The sequence below is a fragment of the Poecile atricapillus genome, chromosome 7, assembly GCF_030490865.1.
Source record: "Poecile atricapillus isolate bPoeAtr1 chromosome 7, bPoeAtr1.hap1, whole genome shotgun sequence".
Classification (NCBI taxonomy): Eukaryota; Metazoa; Chordata; class Aves; order Passeriformes; family Paridae; genus Poecile; species Poecile atricapillus.
The window spans coordinates 3,359,354-3,378,820 of NC_081255.1; the positions used below are offsets into that span (position 1 = coordinate 3,359,354).

General features: G+C 41.9%; 1 protein-coding gene across 2 annotated transcripts in view; it reads left to right on the plus strand.

The window, feature by feature from the left end:
- The first annotated feature begins 461 nt into the window (after positions 1–461).
- RGL1 (ral guanine nucleotide dissociation stimulator like 1) overlaps positions 462–19,467 on the plus strand; it is a 55,035-nt gene continuing 36,029 nt past the window's right edge. For both annotated transcript variants that reach the window (XM_058843375.1, XM_058843376.1), the window contains exons 1-2: positions 462–739; positions 1,722–1,832. In XM_058843375.1, coding sequence (XP_058699358.1) covers positions 713–739; positions 1,722–1,832 — 138 coding nt within the window. In that variant the 5' untranslated portion in view covers positions 462–712. The remainder of the gene's footprint in view (positions 740–1,721; positions 1,833–19,467) is intronic.

The window sequence follows — 19,467 nt, forward strand, 5'->3', positions numbered from 1 at the left end:
TCCTCAGCACTTTCGTTGCCTTGCACGGCAATTTGTGCACTTGAATCATCCCTATTTTCAGTCCCAAAAAGCAGCTAACTAAAAACAGCTCAGGAGGCAACAAAGTTAGTGGGGTTTTTAGGGTGTCTTGTGGTCGTCGTGTCAGCACGCAGGTGCCTATCGCTAAAGCATCCACAGGTGCGTGGCTCATGGGTGCTGCTTTGTGAGCGATACAGAGTAAAAGTGAGGACAGTGTCGGCGATTGCCGGGCTTCAATTTCCTTACTTTGCAACTGACAGAAGTAAGTTCTTTAAGTTAAGCATAGAGTAAAACTCACTGCAGCCCGAACGCCGGACCCTACTCCCCTCGGCCCTGCCCGGGCACCGATAGAGGAGAGAGGAGCAGGAGGGGAAGGAGGGGAAGAGAGAGATGAGGAGGAGGCGCTTCTGTGGGAGGCGGGCAGGAGGCGTCCGCTGCATGCGGAGCCGAGCGGGGGCTGCCGGGGCAGCACTTCCAGGCAGGGTGCTCTGAGCTGGGCTGCGGCCATAAACAGGAAATCCTGCGCGGGCCTGGCCGGGCCGAGGCGGCGCCAGGCACGGCCGCCTCCCCCGTCCATCCGTCCGTCCGTCCGTCCTGCCCCTACTCCTTCCCTCCCGCCCGAGCCAGGAGCCGCTCGGCCCGGCCCGGCCCGCGGCGCGGCGTGTCCGGCCAGGCGCCCGGCAAGACACCGAGGATGAAACTGCTGTGGAGAGCGAAAATGGTAACCGCCTGTCCCATCCCCTGCCCTGCCGCCGGTCCCTCTGCCAGCGATGCTCAGTGCCAGGGATGCTGTGCCCGGTGCCGGACGAGGCCGTGCCAAGCGATGCCATGCCGAGCGATGCCGTGCCCAGGCCCGGCGGTGCCGTATTCGGTGCCAGTGGTGCCGTGCCCGGTCCCGGCGGTGCTGTGCCCGGTCCCGGCGGTGCTGTCCCCAGTGCCAGGGGTGTTGTGTCCCACCGATGCCGTGATCAGAGGTGCCGTGCCTGCTGCCAGGATTTGCTGTGCCCAGCGATGCCGTACCCGGTTCCGAGCAGAGCCGCTACATCCCGCGTTTGCTGGAAGTTCGAAAGACATTTCACTCTGCTTCATTATCCTTGGCTTCTTATTTACGACTTTTAACCACTCTTCCCTTCCCCCCCCCCGCCCCGGTTCTAAAGCTGCTTCAGTTTTTTTCTTGTTCTTGAAATAATAGGTTTTTGGGAGAGCAAATCACGAGCGTTTCAGATCCCTTCTTCTCAAGAGAATTAAAATGTCGCTGTGTTTTAAGTGTTCTGTAGCTTCAAAGATTCAAGGCTGTCTGCCGAAGTAATTCAGCAGTTTTAAAAGTGCGAATCCTTCCCTAAATGAAAAGCCGAAGAGATTAATTGCTGTAGAAACGGGGGGAGGAAAGAGACGACTGTTAATCAAAACCAAACTATTTCCTTAGAAGACTTTATGCAACTTTTTAAAATATGTGCTAGTCTGGGAAAAACAGTTATATGGAAAGTCAGGGTACCTCGATACCACAGGAATCTTGCCAAGAATATCTCCAGTGCTCCCACAACCTAAGGGTATCCTGGATTGCTTTGAATGTTGTGTTTACTTTGTGCTGCCCCTCTCCTCTGCTCTGCTTGGAGCAGCAGAGCACCTGGGATAGATTGTGGTCAGCAGAAGGGGGAAAACGTTCTTTTTCATCTTATTTTTCTTTCTCTTTTTCCTGGCAGACCACATTTCAGGATGGGGGTGAAGAGGTAGAAGATGGAGCTGTCTACAATGTCACCCTTAAAAAAGTGCAGATTCAGCAGGCTGCCAACAAAGGAGCAAGGTGGCTGGGGGTAAGTGAAGCTAGCACAGGGGCATTGGGGGCAGGCTGCTCATGGACTTCGGAGCAGTCTCCAGGGAGCTGAATTCCACAGGAATTGTTACAATATTAACTTTTAGCACTGGCTGCTCTCATTATTTAAAAACAAAAAAGAACAAATGCTGAACTAGTCTGCCTGAGTCATCTGAAATTACACTCTCCTTCTGTTGACTTTTCTTGACCTGTAAAAACAATTTGACCAGCTGTGGCCATGTATCAGGTGATTCTTGGTGCAGAAATAAGGATCCTAGCTTATGGCCTGAGAAGCTGAACATTTAACAGTTATTTCAGACTGGACTATGGCTCGTGTCTGCTGTTAGGAACCTATCTCAGGTCTCCAAACAAATAGTTATGTTATTTTGACTGGTGAAGGTCCCTCAAACTCAGCAGAACTTCCTCTGAACTTAAAGGAATATTGGTTTGGGTCTTATTTCCATATTGCTTTCTTAGCGTTTCTGCAAGAATTACAGCTTTGTACTGTTTTTCAAAGCATGAAGGCTTTAATTGTAAGTAAAATGAGCTTAAATGCACACAGTTAATTTGACATGCTGCTGAGTGCCTTCACCTTTTTCAGGCCAAGTCCCCAGCTGATAAAAAATAACCTCACTTCATTGGAATCAGTGCAGCTATGGCAGTTGGGACCAGGTCTGCAGGAGATGTATATAACTTTCATAGTATTTTGTTATGTTTATTTTTTTTCTTTGGGATCAAAGGCAGTAATATAAGAAGTTGGCTTGATGTAGTATCCATGTTGGTATTTTAAAGACTTTTAAAACTGCATTGAGATTTATATCCATTTTCTTGTGAAGCTCCTGTGACATGAAGCAATACAGCAGAGCTGAAACCAGAGTCAAGAAAAATAAGCAAATTCTATCCTGTATACAGAACGTGCTTAGGGTCTCCCCTTCCCATGTTTCCAAGAAGTATACAGAGTACTAATCAGAACAGATAATTTCAAATCTGGTTCCCTGAGTGGCAGATTTCCCATTTCTCCTTCCTGTTTTTACCAGGAAAAATACTACCAAGTATATTTGAACTCCTGCAACTTTCCTGGTTCGTTTTGTGTAAGAAGTGAAGATCATTTTAAGTGTGTCTGTGTCCCATAAACACAGTTCAGAAAAGTAGAATTTTTTTTCCTGCTTGGGCTGTGTTGCTCCTTGTAACAGAAGGAGTTTGCCAGACCTTGGTCTTGTTCTCGAAGGAGGGGAGCACGTATGTTCCTGCAGTCATCCTCACAGCTGATGCTGCCCATCCCAGTAGGAGGACTAGGGACTGCAAAGTCAGGGCAGTGACTGTGGATGTTGTTGGTTTTTTCAGGTTAGAATGTTTGTGGGGAAGGAGACAATGTGTGAGAAATCCACACCTGTTCTGGGCATAAATCTGTGACTTCAGCTTCCAGTCTGGTCTCTTTCATGAGCAAAAACCCCAAATCTTATGTATATTATTTAAAAATATTTTGGAACCTGTGAGCTGTTTGTTTCCCCTGAGCTCTTCAGAACAAAGTATTTTAAGCTCTTCTTGATGTCTTGTTTTATTAATGGCTTTTTTTGTAGTCCTGAAATCAATAAATAGCCTCTAACCCAGAGGACTATTTATGTAGAGCCATCCCTGCCCCCAGCAGTTCGGCTTTAAAAAGCCAAATTGTCTTTTTTAGAACTATCATCAGGTGACTTTTTTTAATCTGGAGTTTATAAGGGCTTATGGTTTTTTTTTTCCTGTGCTTTGAAACTCATTAGCACTAAATTAACAAGGTGTTGGCTTTAGCAATATCGGTCTTAATTTTTTTGATGGTGCTCTAAGGCTTAGGTTGAAGACTCAAGGTCAACAACCTATTTGTACATCAGCAAGTATTGAGCCTACACAGTGACTCTCTTATCAATCATATGCATGCCTGCATTTACTTTTTAAAAAACTTTTTCTCAGTGTCAGTTTGTGGCCTGTGAAATTCAACTTAGCAATATGACCCCTTCTGAGGCACCAAGTTTCTCCTGGTTTGTTGTGGCAGGTCAAGTCTAATTAACCTTCCCTAAAATTCTCCATCCTAGGAACCCATCCAGGGTCACTGAATGGTTGGCCATGTAATGAGAGAATGGATTGTTTAAAGGCCAATCATAAGATTCCAGCTAAAGCACCTTAGACACTTGCCTACTGAAATACAAAAATGTCTTTCTTGTGTTTCAAACTTCTATAACTAGCAAAAATACAAGAGAAACAGACTGTGATTTAAGCAGGCATCAGCAGTTCTGAAACTTTCAGAAGTATGAGGCTTTTGGATAATCACTGAATTTCTTGGCTTTAAATTTAATATTAGACATCAAAGGATGATAATAATAGCCGCTGCTTTTGTCACTACATACTTAGTCACTAAATATTTAGTGAAGCTTAAGACTTTAAGCACTAGAGTATTAGGGAATATTAAAAGCTCTAGTGGGAGCTCAGTATTGTGAGAGATACTGCACAAAACCACTGTTTTGACTTAAAAGAACGTGCAGATGTGATATTTAAAGAGGATTGTCTGTACATATGTTTTAGCTGATGATTGGTATCAAAGCTTCAAAAGTAAAATGTACCTTCAAGAAATATTGTGAGAGAATCCCTCCCAAACATATCCTGGATTCAACCAGAGAAAGCATGAATTCATGTTTTTGAAAACAGAGTGGGTTTTGGTGTTTCCACAATAGGTTTTGAGAAGTTTCCAGGATCCTGGAGAGAGAGGAACAAGCTAGAAAAGCCGTGGAAGCTGAGATACATGGGCTGACGTCCTTCTGAGAGAAAAGAAGTAGAGATTTGTACATATGGATGGCACACACTCAGAAGAGGGGATGAGGAGGATTTGGGGTGGACAATCATCATCAGTTTGGCATTATGTCAGGCTAGAAAAAAAGGCAGGTTGGTAACTGGAAGGGAAGGTTTGGGAGCACAGTGAGGAATTTGAATGATGTGTTTAGAAAGAGAATGTTGTGTTTTAAAACTTTATTTTCAGAAAGAGCCTGAAAAATGAGATTCAGCTTCCCTCTGAGGATGTGAATGCAGCCCATAGAGAGGCTGGATGTCAAAGAGGATGGTGCTATTGTCTGTGAAGAAAAGGCACCAAATCATAAGAGATAAATTTGGGGAGGGCGTGTTTTGATCTTGGACTGACAGTCAGGTACCCGTGAAATGAAATCAGACGAGTTGAGTCATACTGTAGCCAGAAGTAGGTAAGAACAGCCAAAGAGGGGATGTAAAAGTAGATCAGCTGCTAAATACCTGAATTTCTGTGGCCAGGAGCAATATGCTGATAGTGTGAATGGTGTGGGGAGGTGAACTCCAGCCGGTGATCTATGGGAAATAGTAAACAGTTGAAGGGAAGAGAAAAAGCAGCAGGTAGAGAAGTATGTGGAGAGATGGGGGGAACTGGGGAAGGGGGAAGAGTGATGCAGGAAGAATAGATGCATGGTTGTGGTGTGGGCAGGTGGACAAGATTACTAAAATAGAAGCAAACTAGGTTTTGAAATGCTGTGGAATAACTATTGTTGAGCCCCCTGTTAAGCAGCTGGAGTGTTTTATCTCCCCATTACAGGAGTTAGGGACATAGGCCACTGCTGTCCAGGCCTGGGAGAGGAGGGAATGGTGAGGAATGAGCTGGTCAGACAGGAGGGGCTTCTGAATGCTTGCAAATGTCTTTCCTATCAGTCCTTTATCTAGGAAGGAGTGAGGAAGAGGGAAGAGACCTACAATGTGTGAGTATTTGGTGGGACAGGTCACAGGAAATGCAGCCAGGAGCTGGAGTTCCCCAAGCCTCAGTGCTGATTCTCCACACCTGAAATGATTGCTGAGCTTTTGGGGTACCATCAAGTTTCTTGCTTTACTGATGGATGACACGGACTCCTCTTCCTTTGAATCTTAAATATCCAGACAGCAGATAAATAGTCTGCTCACTTATGGCCAGGCTACCTGGTTTCATTAGGCATGGATTAAACATCTAGAGGAGATTTTAGAAACTTGGTTTTTACTTTTTGCTTTCTCTTTTTAGCTAGAGCTGAACTTTGGGCTCTGGGGTTTGTTCAGGCAGAGATGGATGCAAAATATAGCTTTTCTTAAAGTGTCTTTAATATTACAATGTTGGGTGTATAGTAGAACATCTTCTTCCAAAATTGTCAATGAACTGCTCTTAGAAGGGTGCTTTTCAGTACCTTAAAATGTTAAAAGAGGGAAAAACTGAAAAGCAGCCGATATATTACTTAATATTTGTGTGTTTTCTTAGCACTGTTATTACTTGGCAATTACCTTTTCTGGAAATTCGTGTTGTTTTAAAAATAAATTTTTAATTTTATACAATTTTATTTATTTTTATATTTTTATTTAGTGTGAGTGATTGCCTTGCACTGAAAACTGCAAGTTTGGCTTCTAAACACTTCCACAGTCACATGCATTGGCAGGAAGCTTGAGTTGGAGAGTTCAGACAGAAGAACATTGCAAAAACTTGTGGCTAACTAATCTGTATCCCAGTTGGGACCTGGGATGCAGCCATCTCTCTGACTCAATCAATATGTCAAAAAAGAAGCTTTAGACTGGATTTCTTTCTTTCTAGCACAGACCTCCTAACTATGGGTTAAGTGGTGCCTGGAATCATCAACATTTAGGAAGAAGCAATACCTCACATTTTCTCTGAGCCTGCTCCTGCCCTCCTACATGCCCTTCTGAGCCTTCTGTGATCTCTTTTTCATCTTACCCTTAGATCACAGATGTTCTGGTCTAGTGTAGTTTCCTGTGGAAGCAGCAGGCAGTGGCTTGGCTGACCACAGTACAATTGCGCAGCAAGCAGCTTGCTGTTCTGTCTCTTGATTTAGAGCATGTGTTGGTCACTTGGCTAAAGCAGATTCTTTAATCAGGTTCCCTCAGCCTGTCCTGACTGCCCAGATCAAGGCCAGGGTGTAGTTCTGGCTGTATATTTGGCAGAAGCAGAAAAACAGCTCCCAAGGAGCTGACAGGCTTCCTACAGAAACTGAGCTGTGCTACTGTCCGCTCCAAAGTCTCTGAGGAGCTATCTTGGAGAAGGAAGAAGGATGAGGTGTGCTCACTTTGGTTTTGCTTGGGGAAAGATGCCTGTTGCATGCTGGAGACCCACAAAGTAACGTATTCAGAGGGAACTGAATGATTTTATCTATAGACATGTACACAGTTATCCAAAAGAAAGCTTTGGCATCTCATTCAGCTTGTTTTTTGGGTTTGGAGTAGGCTCCTCCTGTCCTTCCTTCAGTTGTGAGTGTAATAGTACCATGGTACTATTTGTAGCCCTTATTAATGACTTCTTATGGAATATTTTTCTCCTTGCTTCCTGGTTTAGGCTCCAGGGATATCCTAAGTAGCAGTCTTGGATACAGTCATCAGCTGGTTAATAGAGGCTGTGTGTGCAACAGACACTCAAAAATGAAAACTAAGCCTATTACGAGTTTTAAAAAGGAAGCTTGAAAGATTACTATCCATTACTTTCCCAGTTCCAAATCCAAAACGCATAATTAGAAGGGTGACTGGCTTTGTAGCACAGTGTTATGCTCTCAGTTGAAAGTAAAACCTCCAATTCCAAGCTGCCAAAGCATGACAGGGTGGCAGTGCTTTAATCCTGTGGTGTTAGGAAGACTGAGTAAGGGCTGAAATACCGTGGCACAGCCTTGAGGAACTAGGGAGAGACAGGGGCAGCCTCCCTTCCTGGGGCTGTGCAGCGGCACCTCTTGCTAATGGTTCTTTTATCAAGTGGAATAACACATTAAGGGAGCCTCTTGAGTAAAGCTGCTGGAGACTGTTCAGTTGCTTCACTGGTTGTGTGTATCTGCATTTTGGACATCTCCCAGCCAGCCCGCTCATGGACAAAACTTGCCCTTGGCATTTTACCTGTGTCATGCAGGATTAGAATGACATCCTGTGCTGTAATTGCTTTCATCTGGGAGTTCCTCTGACAGCCAGGATGACTGTTTTTTTAAAACTGTGCTACTTGGATGCTACAGGTTCTCTCTGAGTTCCAGTGCCTTAACTGTCTTGCTGCTGACATCACTGATGTTATCTTGCTTGCTTTTTAAAGGAGCAGTAAGTGAAAGGAATAGCCCCCAGATTTTGCTTGCTCTGCAATGGAACTGGCACTTTCTTTCTGAATGCTAGATCTAGGTCACTTGTTGGGTTAAGGAAGAGTTGGCAAGGAATACAGCTATGCGTCATCGGAAAGCCTGTGAGATGCAGCACATGAGCCTCACTGAAATGTTGTGCAGAGAACAGCCCTGGAGAAACGATTAGTTTCACTGTTTGGGTTTTAAGGAACAGGCTGAAGCATTTCAAGTATGTTAGTCACACCTGGATTTAAATTTAACCTTTGTAAAGCTAATAAAAATTTGTGTGTAAATGCATGCTTTGAACTTGCACCTTTTACTACTGCTGTTTTTTAAATATATAATTTCCTTTAGCCAGCATGGTAAGGGTGCATCTGTGTGAAGAACCCAGCACAAAGTGGTCAGACAATGGCTTAGCCCATTGGAGAAAACTGGGTTATTTTGTGTAATAGGGGTAAATAAATGATAACTCGATCGGCTCTTGCTTGTCTTTGTGTAGTCACTGTGTAGTGTCTTGTAGAGCAGGGACAAAAGGTGTGTTAATACCACATTAAGATAGTATCAGGGGTTGTAAAAGATGATTCCTAAAGGGAATTGGAGCCTCACTCCTGAAGGGTTGAGCAACTCACCAGCAGTTGTCTCTGGAAATGTCACGGTTTGCTCCTGCAGTCTCCAAAAAGTACTTCTGCACTTGATTCACCCCAAAAAGTGCTATGTTAAGCATACAAGCTTAAGCCATGTTACAAGCTTAGCTATGTCAAGCCATACGAGCTCTTCAGAAGTGACTTACAATTCTTCCTGGGTGGTACAGTAGCATGTAGGGCTCAACTATAATGTCTGTGTTAAGTTTTTAGACCTTATGGAATAAGAATTTTATTGATGAATGAGGATGTGTGTTTAGTTTTAATTTTTTTAAATTATGCTTTAAAATTTAAATAAAGTTTTAAAGCCTTAGTGAGGAATTACATGTTTTGCACATGGAAATCCATTTACTGTTCCTGGAAATCCTTTTACTTTGGACCAAACTGATCTCATGCTAATGCCTGAACACTGTAGCTCAGTTTAGCACAATGCCACTAATAGGTGGCGATTTAGGGACTGCAGGGAAAGCAGAAACATATTCAAGTGAAGTGATAATGGTCTTGCATTCTTACAGCACCTTTCACCCAAATAACTTTCAAAACATGGCTGCAGATTTTCTCCAGACTGACTGTGTTGGATGTTGTAATGTAACACAGCACAAAAATAGGATTTGGGTAGGGATTAAAATTCAGCTTCAGTGGTGTGGCCTGGGTTTGGGAGATTCCCCTTTCACTGGGGAGGTGGGAAAGAGATGGGGAAAAAGTGTTTCTGGGACAGTGTGACTTCAAAAAGACGGGTTTTGAGGCTGCTGAAGGGTTTGAACCATTAGAAAAGTCGGGGGAGATGAATTAGGTGTCAGAGCTGCCTGGTAATATTTATTTTGTGGCTTCATAGTGTTATCACATGGATAGCTTCTTCACATGTGATACATGCAGCAGGGAGCAGCTGCTTAGCAAGGCACAGCAGCACATGGAAACAATTTAGGACCAGAAGTGAATTAATTAAAACCAGCTGGGGAGAAGACCTGGACTTCTGAGTCCAGAGTTCTGTGGAGGCATTTTCTCCCCGTGGAATAGCAGTTGTGAAAGGAAGCTCAAATACCAAGTTACAGCAGGGAAGGCGGGAGTGAAGTAACTCCTCGCTTATTCCCCTGTCTCAAAGTAGGAGAGCCAGAAAGGGGATCCACAGGTGGAAAGGGATTTGGAGATACCAAAAAGATGAGAACTGTTATATTTGTGTCTTGGTGCAACTGGGGTTGACATGCAAGTTTAACAAAAAATCCTCACAGGACTGAGGCTCCATTTTGGCAATGAACAGGATATTGGAAAAGCCTTCTAAACAGTGAGTGGAGAAGGGACATGTTGTCTCCAGGAGAGAACAAGGGGGGAAAGAAATTAGTGATTTTACATTGCATGTAATTAACCTGAAGGGACTTGCTGCTAGCAGAAGTAATTGAGTCCAATTAAATCCAGGCTTCAGAAAGGATTGAACATTTATATAAATAATAAGAACAAATGCATGAGATTCAAATCACAATACATTAATTTTTGTGATTTGGGGATAAAACAAATATGTCCTGCAGCTGAGAAGAGTCTTCTCATTTAGACTGGGTGTTACTTCTTCACCTTCCTCTATAGCACCTGGCCATTGTTAGAGGAGGGAAAACCTCTAGTTTAGTTTAAAATGGTAATTATTATGTGTGGCTGTTTGTAAAGTTCTGGTTTCAATTTGTTTGCAGCAGATGTTTAATGAGGGAGAGTAAGATAGAACACAGGTACTTATCAAAAGAATCATGAGAACTTTAATGCCCAGGAGGTGTCAGGGCCATATTGCCACATGGTACAGGAGTTTGGTGTGGGCTGGTTTTCCAGCAGCCCTGCAACCTCCTCCTGGTTAAGGAGTGCTCTGGGTGCTCAGAGCTTGCTTTTTTTAATGTGTGTAAAGCAAAAGTTTGCATCTGTGCAGTTTTAGACTCTGCAAAAGTAGGATTTGTGTGGATTGCCCTTTGCTTTACCCCATTCAGCTTTGCAGTAGCTGCTTTAAAAATGAGGCAACTTGAGCAGAACAGGGTACTCTGCATGTGGGCTCCTCAGACATTTTTTTGTCTGCTTTTTGTTGTCGCTTCCAAGCATTGCACTGAAATATGTAATGTTCTACGTACTGCAACCCTTCAGGTCTTTTCTCAGATTTGTGTGCCACTGTGGGATCTCTGAGGGTAGGACTTTGAGTAGACTTTTTTCTGACCTCTCCCATTAATCTCTGTTTAGTTGCATAGGCCATCTGTTGCACATCAGAGTGTAGCTCCCTTTCAGCAGCTTCGGCAATGAAAATGAGATTGGGCAGCTCCACCTCAGGTGTTTGTCCCACTTTGCATGGTGACATTCACTAACCTTTTGCTCTGTTGGGTTGCAGACTGATGGAGTTTTGACTTTTTCCTCTGTGCCACCTCCATGGCTATGACAGCAGTCACTGCCATGTGCTGCCTCTTGGACCAAAATGGCACTAAGGAGGTATAGGCATTTCAAGTGCTTTCGTGGAGTAATCCTGTTATTATAGTGTATTTAATCTATTTTTCTCTTATATTCTTCCCACCTTTTTTGGACTGAAGGCAGTTTAAAGGATTATTTTCTTTCCCCTTCCCACCCCCTCACCTGCTTTGTACTGCTTTTCTCCCTACTCAACCTTTCTTCCAGTCAGTAGCTGTTTCTTCCTTTTTGGGGAGTCCATGGGCTCTTTGTGCAAGTAAAACAACATGTTTTATTACCAAGTGGCATTTTCCTTTGAAAGATCTCAGAATGATTGAACAATATGGAATGATTGAATGCTTTGAGATAGCCCTTGGGCTTCAAACTGGAGACTTGTGGTAGATCTTATTAGACTGCCAGATCCCAGTGGCTCCTTGTTAGTATCTGTAAATCCTCAAGCAGAAACAGACCATCACATTAGAGCTAGCTGGGGTTTTCCTCCCTCCTAAATATGGTTTATGCCCTACAAAAGCTTGCATGTGTTGCGACGTGCCTCGGGGGAGGCAAAGAGTTGTATTGTCCCACCCCAAACTCCTTGTGAAGGGCGGCCCAGGGGTTCTGATTGGGTTTGAGTCCCTGGGGGTTTCTCCCTTGCTGTGTTTCTAGTGGTCCCTGACCCTGAACTCCACCCTAGTTCTGTCCCTCAAAAACCCCTGCTCGGCCTCTGTTTGGGGATCTCTGTTCTGGATCTGAGTTTGTTCCCATGCAGAATAAATGGTTTCATGAATGGGAGCCCGTCTCGTTGGTGTTCCATGCTGGTCCCCAGAACCCTGCGGCTTCTCTGGATGAGATCCTGGGGTTGCGGACTGCAACATGCATGTATTGAGTAAATTGAGTTTCTCTTTTGACTCGAATTGAGTGCAGAATGTCCTTCAGTTGTTTAGAAGATTCCTGTGGATAGAACTTGTCTAAGTTTCGTAACATTTCAGAGATGTGTTGATGTTGGGATGCTGTTATCTTCAGTGCAAAAGAGATTAATTAACTAAATGCTCCTGAGGTGCATTTGAAACCTGGGTTAAATATTCCATGCAAATACAGCAAGAAAACTATTATGAAGATATACCTCTGCTTTTGTTTGCTTGGTTTGTAGTAATCTCTGGCTGTACCTCTGACGTGTTTTGTTTCTTAGAGTAGAAGCCTTTAGGGCAGGACTGGTGTCTTTGGTTTGGAGATGGCAGCCATTGTGCTGCTGTTGGAAATGCCCCATGAGTAACAACAATGTGTTTCTCTTGGAAGGCAGATCTTAGGCCTTTGCATTCCTCCGATGGAGTGCTTCAGATTGATTCTGACTGTGCTCCAGAGTCCTGGCTCTCTGAAGGAGAGAGAATGTGAATGAACAGTCTTTACATTTCACATTCACTTCCACACTTAGTTAAAGCATGAGGTTTGCATTCTTCCTGCAAAAACAGGCATTTTGTTCAGGAAAACGTCAGGTGGTCAGGGAGAACAGGACAGAGAAGAGCAAGGGTATGCTGTTAAGTCCTGGTGGGTAATTAAACAACCCCCTCAAAAAAGAAAAATCAAACCAATGTGGACAACTTCTGGTTTGTCTGTCATTTTTTTCCTTTTTTCTCCCCTTACTTGTAAGCTATACTTACTTTCCATACTGTCTCAATATTTCCACTTAATTATGTGTTTTGATTTATGTCCATTGCTTAAGGATTTCAGTTCAAGTGCAACCAAAACCAAAACACAAAATAGCTGCAAAGGGTTCAGGGCCAGCTTGTACTGTTTGTGCTGGGACAGAAGAGGAGGTTTCATGACTGGTGCTATGGTTAGGAGAATGCAGTGATTTGTGTAGGTGTATGGTAGTTTAGTTGTCACACACTTCTGTTGGTCCGGTGAAATGCAGAATTTCTCATAAAGAAAATACCTGTACAACTGGGACAAGGATGTTGCCATTGCTTGCACATGTAGCCCAACACAGTCACAGCCAGAGGGCTCTATAGGGGGGTGTGTGTATACAGCAGAACATTAGGAGATACCATACTCCATCCCTTGTGATGTCTAGATAATAATAAATAGATAATAAATGCAGTTTGACCTGGACTAATGATTGAGTTAATATTTCTGGACTCTTTGAGCAGCATGTAAATAAATATTCAAGCTGGTAACACTTAATATTATGAAACGTTAGCTTTCTATTACTGCTTTTTCTACTCAGACCCCACCCTGCATAGGCTTCTCAGTTTCAAAACAAAGGGTACTAGAAAGCACAGCTATGGAAATGAAGTTTATAACGCAGTTTAGGTATGTTTTCATGCTGTGGTCATAAAAGTGTTTTTTGACTACTAGCCTATTTCTTTTTAAAAGCTTAGAAAAACGTGGCATTAGAGATTGCTCACAGTAATTATTATGAGGCATGTAACAGCAGTTCTTGGGTATTTGTTGTTGCACAAAAATATGTTGTTCTGAGTTCAGTTTACTTTAAAATATCAATCAGTCTTCTGCTAAGTATTTTCTCCTCTGTCAGAAGGTATTTCATCTCTCCTCACCAACATGTTTAATTTTCAGCTATTAATACTATTAGTAATTTATCATTCTTGCCTTGTTGTTTACACTGGATACAGTGGCAGTTTACACTGATTTCTTGACCCGGTATAGATTTAATTTCTCTGTATTGTTTGAGCAAGCTTTACAGTGTGAAAAGAGACCCAACAATACAAGTGGGATGAATAAAAGCATTTTGGGTTATGTAATATGCATTTGTAGTACTGTTATGCAACAGAATTATTACTTGTGGCATCCTTAAATCCATTTTGAACTTAGCCCTGTTGCCTGCTGCCTCATACAGGACCTTCATTGTTTCTACTGACTGCGCAGAAAATGATGATGAGCTCCACAATTAATTTAAATTACGTTTCTCGAAGGAGATAAAAAATAGTGTGACTTGTCACAGGACAAGTATTCTGTTGGTAGTCAAAAATCATACCATATGAAATCTGTCTGATTGTGTTAGTGATAATATCAATCATCCCCCTCTTTTTGCTATGCTTGGTATTTATTCAAAAATGACAGCGTATTTTAGCATTTTTCATGAAAGAAACATGGCAAAGGGCTTTGCTGACCACTGTTTCACAGACATTTTAATAATAGCTTTCCTCTGGCATTTCTTAGGGGGGCCATAGAGTTGATATTTTTAACATCAAAGCAGCTTTGAAATATCGAATATAAATACAGAATTTGCTGTGCTATGAGATTGAACCTCTCAGTACTTGTCAGATGGCAGTTGCGTGGTACCTATTCCTGTAATCTGGAAATTAATCAGAATCACAAAAATCTGTTTCAGACTGAAGTGAAATGTTTGAGCTGTCTGCTACCTTTTATGCTTGTTTTCTCTGCTCAGCACCTCTTCTCCCTCATGGTTCCCTGTAATGGTTCCAGGGTGCTTTGACATCTCCAGATTTCTAGGGCAGACTGGAAACTGAGAGAGTATGGGGAAGAAGGAGGAGGAGATAAGATAAAGGCTGTGAGCAGAAGCAGCAATTACTGTTTCTGGGGCACAGGGGAGCTGCCCCAGATGCCTTTACCTCCTTAGGGACCCTCTGTAATCCATACCTGGAAAAGCTATTAGTAATTTTCACAGTTAATCACTGCTTGCTTTATGCAAGTCCCCAGAGACTTTGTAGAGCTCTTCTCTCAGGGAGACAGTGTAACACTTCCTTTGGCTCCAGAAGTCAAAATACTTAGAAAGTGAGCTGATTGTACTGCCAAAACGGGCAGTAAAACCCATTTCCTTGCCTTCATCCTGGTGTTCTGCTTGCTTAGCTGTTTATTATTTTGAATATTTATTTACTGCTTGGTTTGAAGATTAGACATTTTGGTGTTTCTGGGCACTGAAGAGAGGAAGATACTGTTTTACAAATAATTTTCTTCTAATACAGAAGGGCTTTGGGAAGATGCTAAGTACAGAACACATTTGTTTACTGGATTATAGGAGTGTTTGTAGTAGATGTTGTTTGATGACAGATACTCCTCCAACAATGTAAGCTGCACATGACTTACTGGTTTCTTTTTCTTGCTTTTCAGTTTCAAATTAGGAACTTGCTACCTTCAGTGTCCAGTCAAAACCACCACAAGGAATATTTCATAATACAAGTTATGAAAATAAAACATCCTTGGCATGCCTAAGAGGGAACAGGGTTGTGGTGAACTGCAGATCTGTGGAACATGACAAACAAAAAAGAAAAATCAGTAATCTGGTGATTTAGGTTCAGTTAACTCAATGACGACACCAAATCAGCAAAGAGAAGAGGGTGAGAGGCCTTCTATTGGTTTTGTTAAAAGTCTTCCTAGCAAGAGCAGAGGTGAGAGGCAGGACAAGAGGGAACTTTTTGTAGGTAGAAAGCAACGAGAAGGTAAGTGCATAAATCATACAAGGTAGAGATGGAGATATGGAGCCGTTCAGGTGATTTTTTTTTTCTTTAAAAATCTTCTATGCTGCACAGTGAACCTCTTGGATGACTTGATTTTCAGTGAATAATATGGCTATGTTCCTTCGCTGCATAGATGCTTCTGAGTGGGTAAATTCATAGCAAGAATTTCTATGTTCCCATGGGTGGATAAGCTCCAACATTTGTAAGAGCTGCACAATGGCATTTTAACCTAGACCTCTTTGAAGATTCAGTTTAGCAATGTACTTGCTAGAATTCCTTTGGGTGCATGCAGGGAGAGGTGATTTGTGAATTAGACTTATTTGCTTTTACTTTGATTCATGTAGAGCTGGTCCTACAAAATTCACCAATATCCAGATGAGTCTAAATTTGCATCACTTCAGAAGGTGTGAGATTGCATACCTCAGCACCATGGAATGAAAAGGTCCTAACTGAGCAGCAGCATTTGTGTAAGAGGCTTTTTTCCTTTTTTCTTTTTCCCTCTAAATCTGCCCCACAGCTTTGGTGACTTTGCCAGCGCTTCAGACAGATACTAACCAGGCTGTGAGCTCTGAAGAGAAAACAAGAATGCCTTTTGTGTCATGGTCATGGAATTAATTGGTCCTGGAAACTCTGGGTCGCTGCCAAGAATGGGTATTTATGTGGCAAGAAAGGAAAGGAAAAGGGCGGAGCTTTGGGAATCCAGGAATACCTCTCCTTTTCGGAGTTCAGGAAAGAGTTCATAAACTTATTTTGGCTTCTGAGTTTAGTGTACTCAGTATGCAGAATTTTGTTTTTTGGTGGCTTTTTTTTTGGTTGGTTGGTTTGTGTTTGTTTGTGTTTTTGTTTGGTTTTGTTGTTTGTTTTTTTAAAAGTATCCAAAATGAGGAAGTGAGAGTTAGTGTTGAGAGTTTTGTGGAGAGCTCTGGCATAATTTCATTTGATTTCCAAGTGCACTGTAGGATAAAAGCATCTGCCTTTGTCTACAGGACATCCACCAGTGTCCACCCAAGCCGTGCACTGCCGGTCACGCTTTCCTAGGCTGGAAATTCTGTTCCAAATTCAGTTTTCCCCCATGCAGACTGTTTTCTGTGCTTGTAGCTGGGTACAGAGTGCAGCGGTGGGATTTGCAGGGCTCTAACTCTGGCGGGCCCACAGAACTGAGGGCAGGAGGAAGTGGGAATGGGAACAGCCTGGCCCAAAACGCTTGAAATACTTGTGACTGTTTGATAAGATTAGCCCAGGCACTGCTGTGTGGCATTGTTTGGGCAAAATCGCCACTTCTCAGAGGATTATTTTGCTCAGCGGTCATGTGGTGGAGTTGGGAGTCAGTGCAGATGAATGTCAGCTACTGTGGGTCTGGCTGTCCTGCACCCACAGCACAATCCTCTTTCTATCCACTCAGTTATAAACTCCATCAGGGTCTTTGTTGGAAGGAAACACTTAGTCAAAAAAGTTGTTAATGTCTTTGCAGAATACTTGCCTAAGACAACTAAACAACTTCTGTCTTGCTGTTTTCTTTAATGATGTGTATCTGCATGTTAAATGAGGGATATTTTAGGTTTTTCCTCTCTTAGACTGACATTATGGATGCTTATATTTCTGGAGCTTTTCAAGTTTAATCATTTAATGATTTGATTTTTTTTCCTTTTTTTTTCCCCCCAAGCATGAGTGTTGATATTAAAGATATGTGTTGGAGAACCTGTGTGTAAGGAAGCAGTGTGAAAAAAATAAGGTTAAAATCACAAAGAGCATCTAATTCGTACTTTCAGAAGGTTAAAGCAGACTCATATTTAGACAAACAGACAATCTTGATTAGAGTGCTTTATTTTGAGTTAATGTACAAGTTACTGCACTTCAGGCACATGTATTCCTGCATAGGGTGCCTGTCCAGTAAGTTAATAAAAACAGAGTGGAAAACTCTCCATCTTGAAGACAAGGAAGTAAGTCTCAAGGAAAGTGAAAAGCACTTAAAATTCTGTCAAAATTGGTAAAAATGCATTTAAAGTGTTAGTTAGATGCTCCTGAAAATAAATGTAGAATTTCTGAATAAAACAAATCTTTAGTGGAGTGGTAATGTTTCAAATGACTGACCCTGAAGAATATTTCCTATCTCCTTTTCTTATTGTTCATCCCAGTTGTTTTAGTATTTTTTCCAGTCTGCATAATAAAAACCAATTTGATTGATTCTTACTTCCAGAATCTCAACAGATAATGTTTGCATTAGGAAAAGCCTGCAGAGCAGTGGTTTTTTTTTTGGATGAAAACAGTTGTTTCCAGTGTTATTTCTAAGACAATGACTACAGTCTTGTATGTCTGATTGAGTACCAGCCCGGTTCTGAACTGATCTGAGTTTTTTTATCTTGAGACTCTAGTCCCTCTTGCTAGGCTGTAGCATTTATTTAGGTGATGGTGGTGTTTATAGTTAATTCACATTTCCACTGGAGCTTAACAGGTAGTGTTTGGAAGAAGCTTTTCAGCCGGGATGTGTTTTGGTCTGCATGGAGTTCTCCTGTTTCAGCAAGATAATATTTTGTGCTGTAGAGCTGTAAGAGGATCACCTTAAAGACAGTGGGCCCCTCTGAAGGTACAGCATTGCCCAGGGTTAGTAAACCTGTTAGAATTACACATCAGTACACACACAACCTCAGAAAATGAGGATTTGCAAAGATATACCTCCATTTAATCTTTCTACATTTGCTTTAGAAAGATGTTGTCTGTCTTGTAGGAAGCTACTTGCTCATTAGTTACACTTGCAGATTATCAAGGTTATAATCTGTTGCCTGAAAAATCAAAGTGAGATTTTAAAAGATAAAAATCAGACTATAAAATGCTATATCTTTATTTTAGAGGACCAGGAAAAAGTTATGGAAGCCCTGAAATGTTGAGGTCTCTAGACCACTGGACACAGTGCTGAAGGAGACAAGGAGGAGCTGGAGAGCTTTTTTCGTTCTTTGGATGCACAAAACAGTGCAAAACAGGTGTAATTTATTGATACCATTAACAGTGCATGGTCACCATGCCCCCATGTCAAAAATTGCAAAGAGCTTTAGGAGTGTGTTTTCATGGCAGTGAGTAGTGTTCCTCTGAGCAGAGAGCTCTAAAGGAGACATGAAAGCTCCTTAGCCTTTGGGTTGTGTCAGTGAAGAGATGCCCTCTTGATTAAATCCAGACTGAGCAGTTTCCTGTTAGCATGAAACTCAGCCCACAAGGTCTTATTCTCAAAGCCTGTTACTGAGCTTGTCTGCCAAGTCCCTTTTCCTTTTAAACTTACAGGCAGAATTGCTAAAATAATACAAATACAAGCAGTCCCAGAACTCTCACAATGATTTCTAACAGTTTGATATTTTGTTGACAAAGTTTTAGATTTTTCAGAAACTGTGTTTTGTTTTGCTTTGGTGGGATTTTTTTGTTTTGTTTTGTTTCTTTTTAACATTTTCCCAACGTGAGGTCTTGGGGAAGTTGTAGTGTTGCAATTAATGGAAAATTTTGTGCGTGTATCAGTCTGGGAAGCAGATTCTGCCCTTGTTTTGAATATACTCACAAGAGTGAATGAGAGGGTTTTATGGGCCCTGAGTAAATATGCCCATAAACCATTAAACTGTGAGTGGGGCAATCTGCTGGATCAAAAATTAAGAGTTAAATACAGTGGTGCAAATTTCTTCCCTGTCTGAAAGTGGTTTTATTGTGTAACTAATTATTTTCAAAAGTTATCATAATTGTAAGATAAAGAGTTAGCAAGAAAATAGGTTGGTTTTTTTTTAATGCAACCAAGTTTTGCTTAAGGAAAATTTGAATGTAAGAGAGTTACATAGTGGTGACAACATATCCTGTTGATAACGTTTCAGTAATGACAGTGTCAAACATAATTCTAGATACAGTTTTAGTACATTTTTATAATATGTTTCCAGATGCACCTTTAAGTCAGATATATTGCAAGTTACACACCTTTCTTTTAAAAAGCCATAAGATCCATGGAACAAAATGTAGCAAAATATTTCCATGTCTAGTCTGTTCTGTTGTTTTTTTTTTTTTAATACAAACAG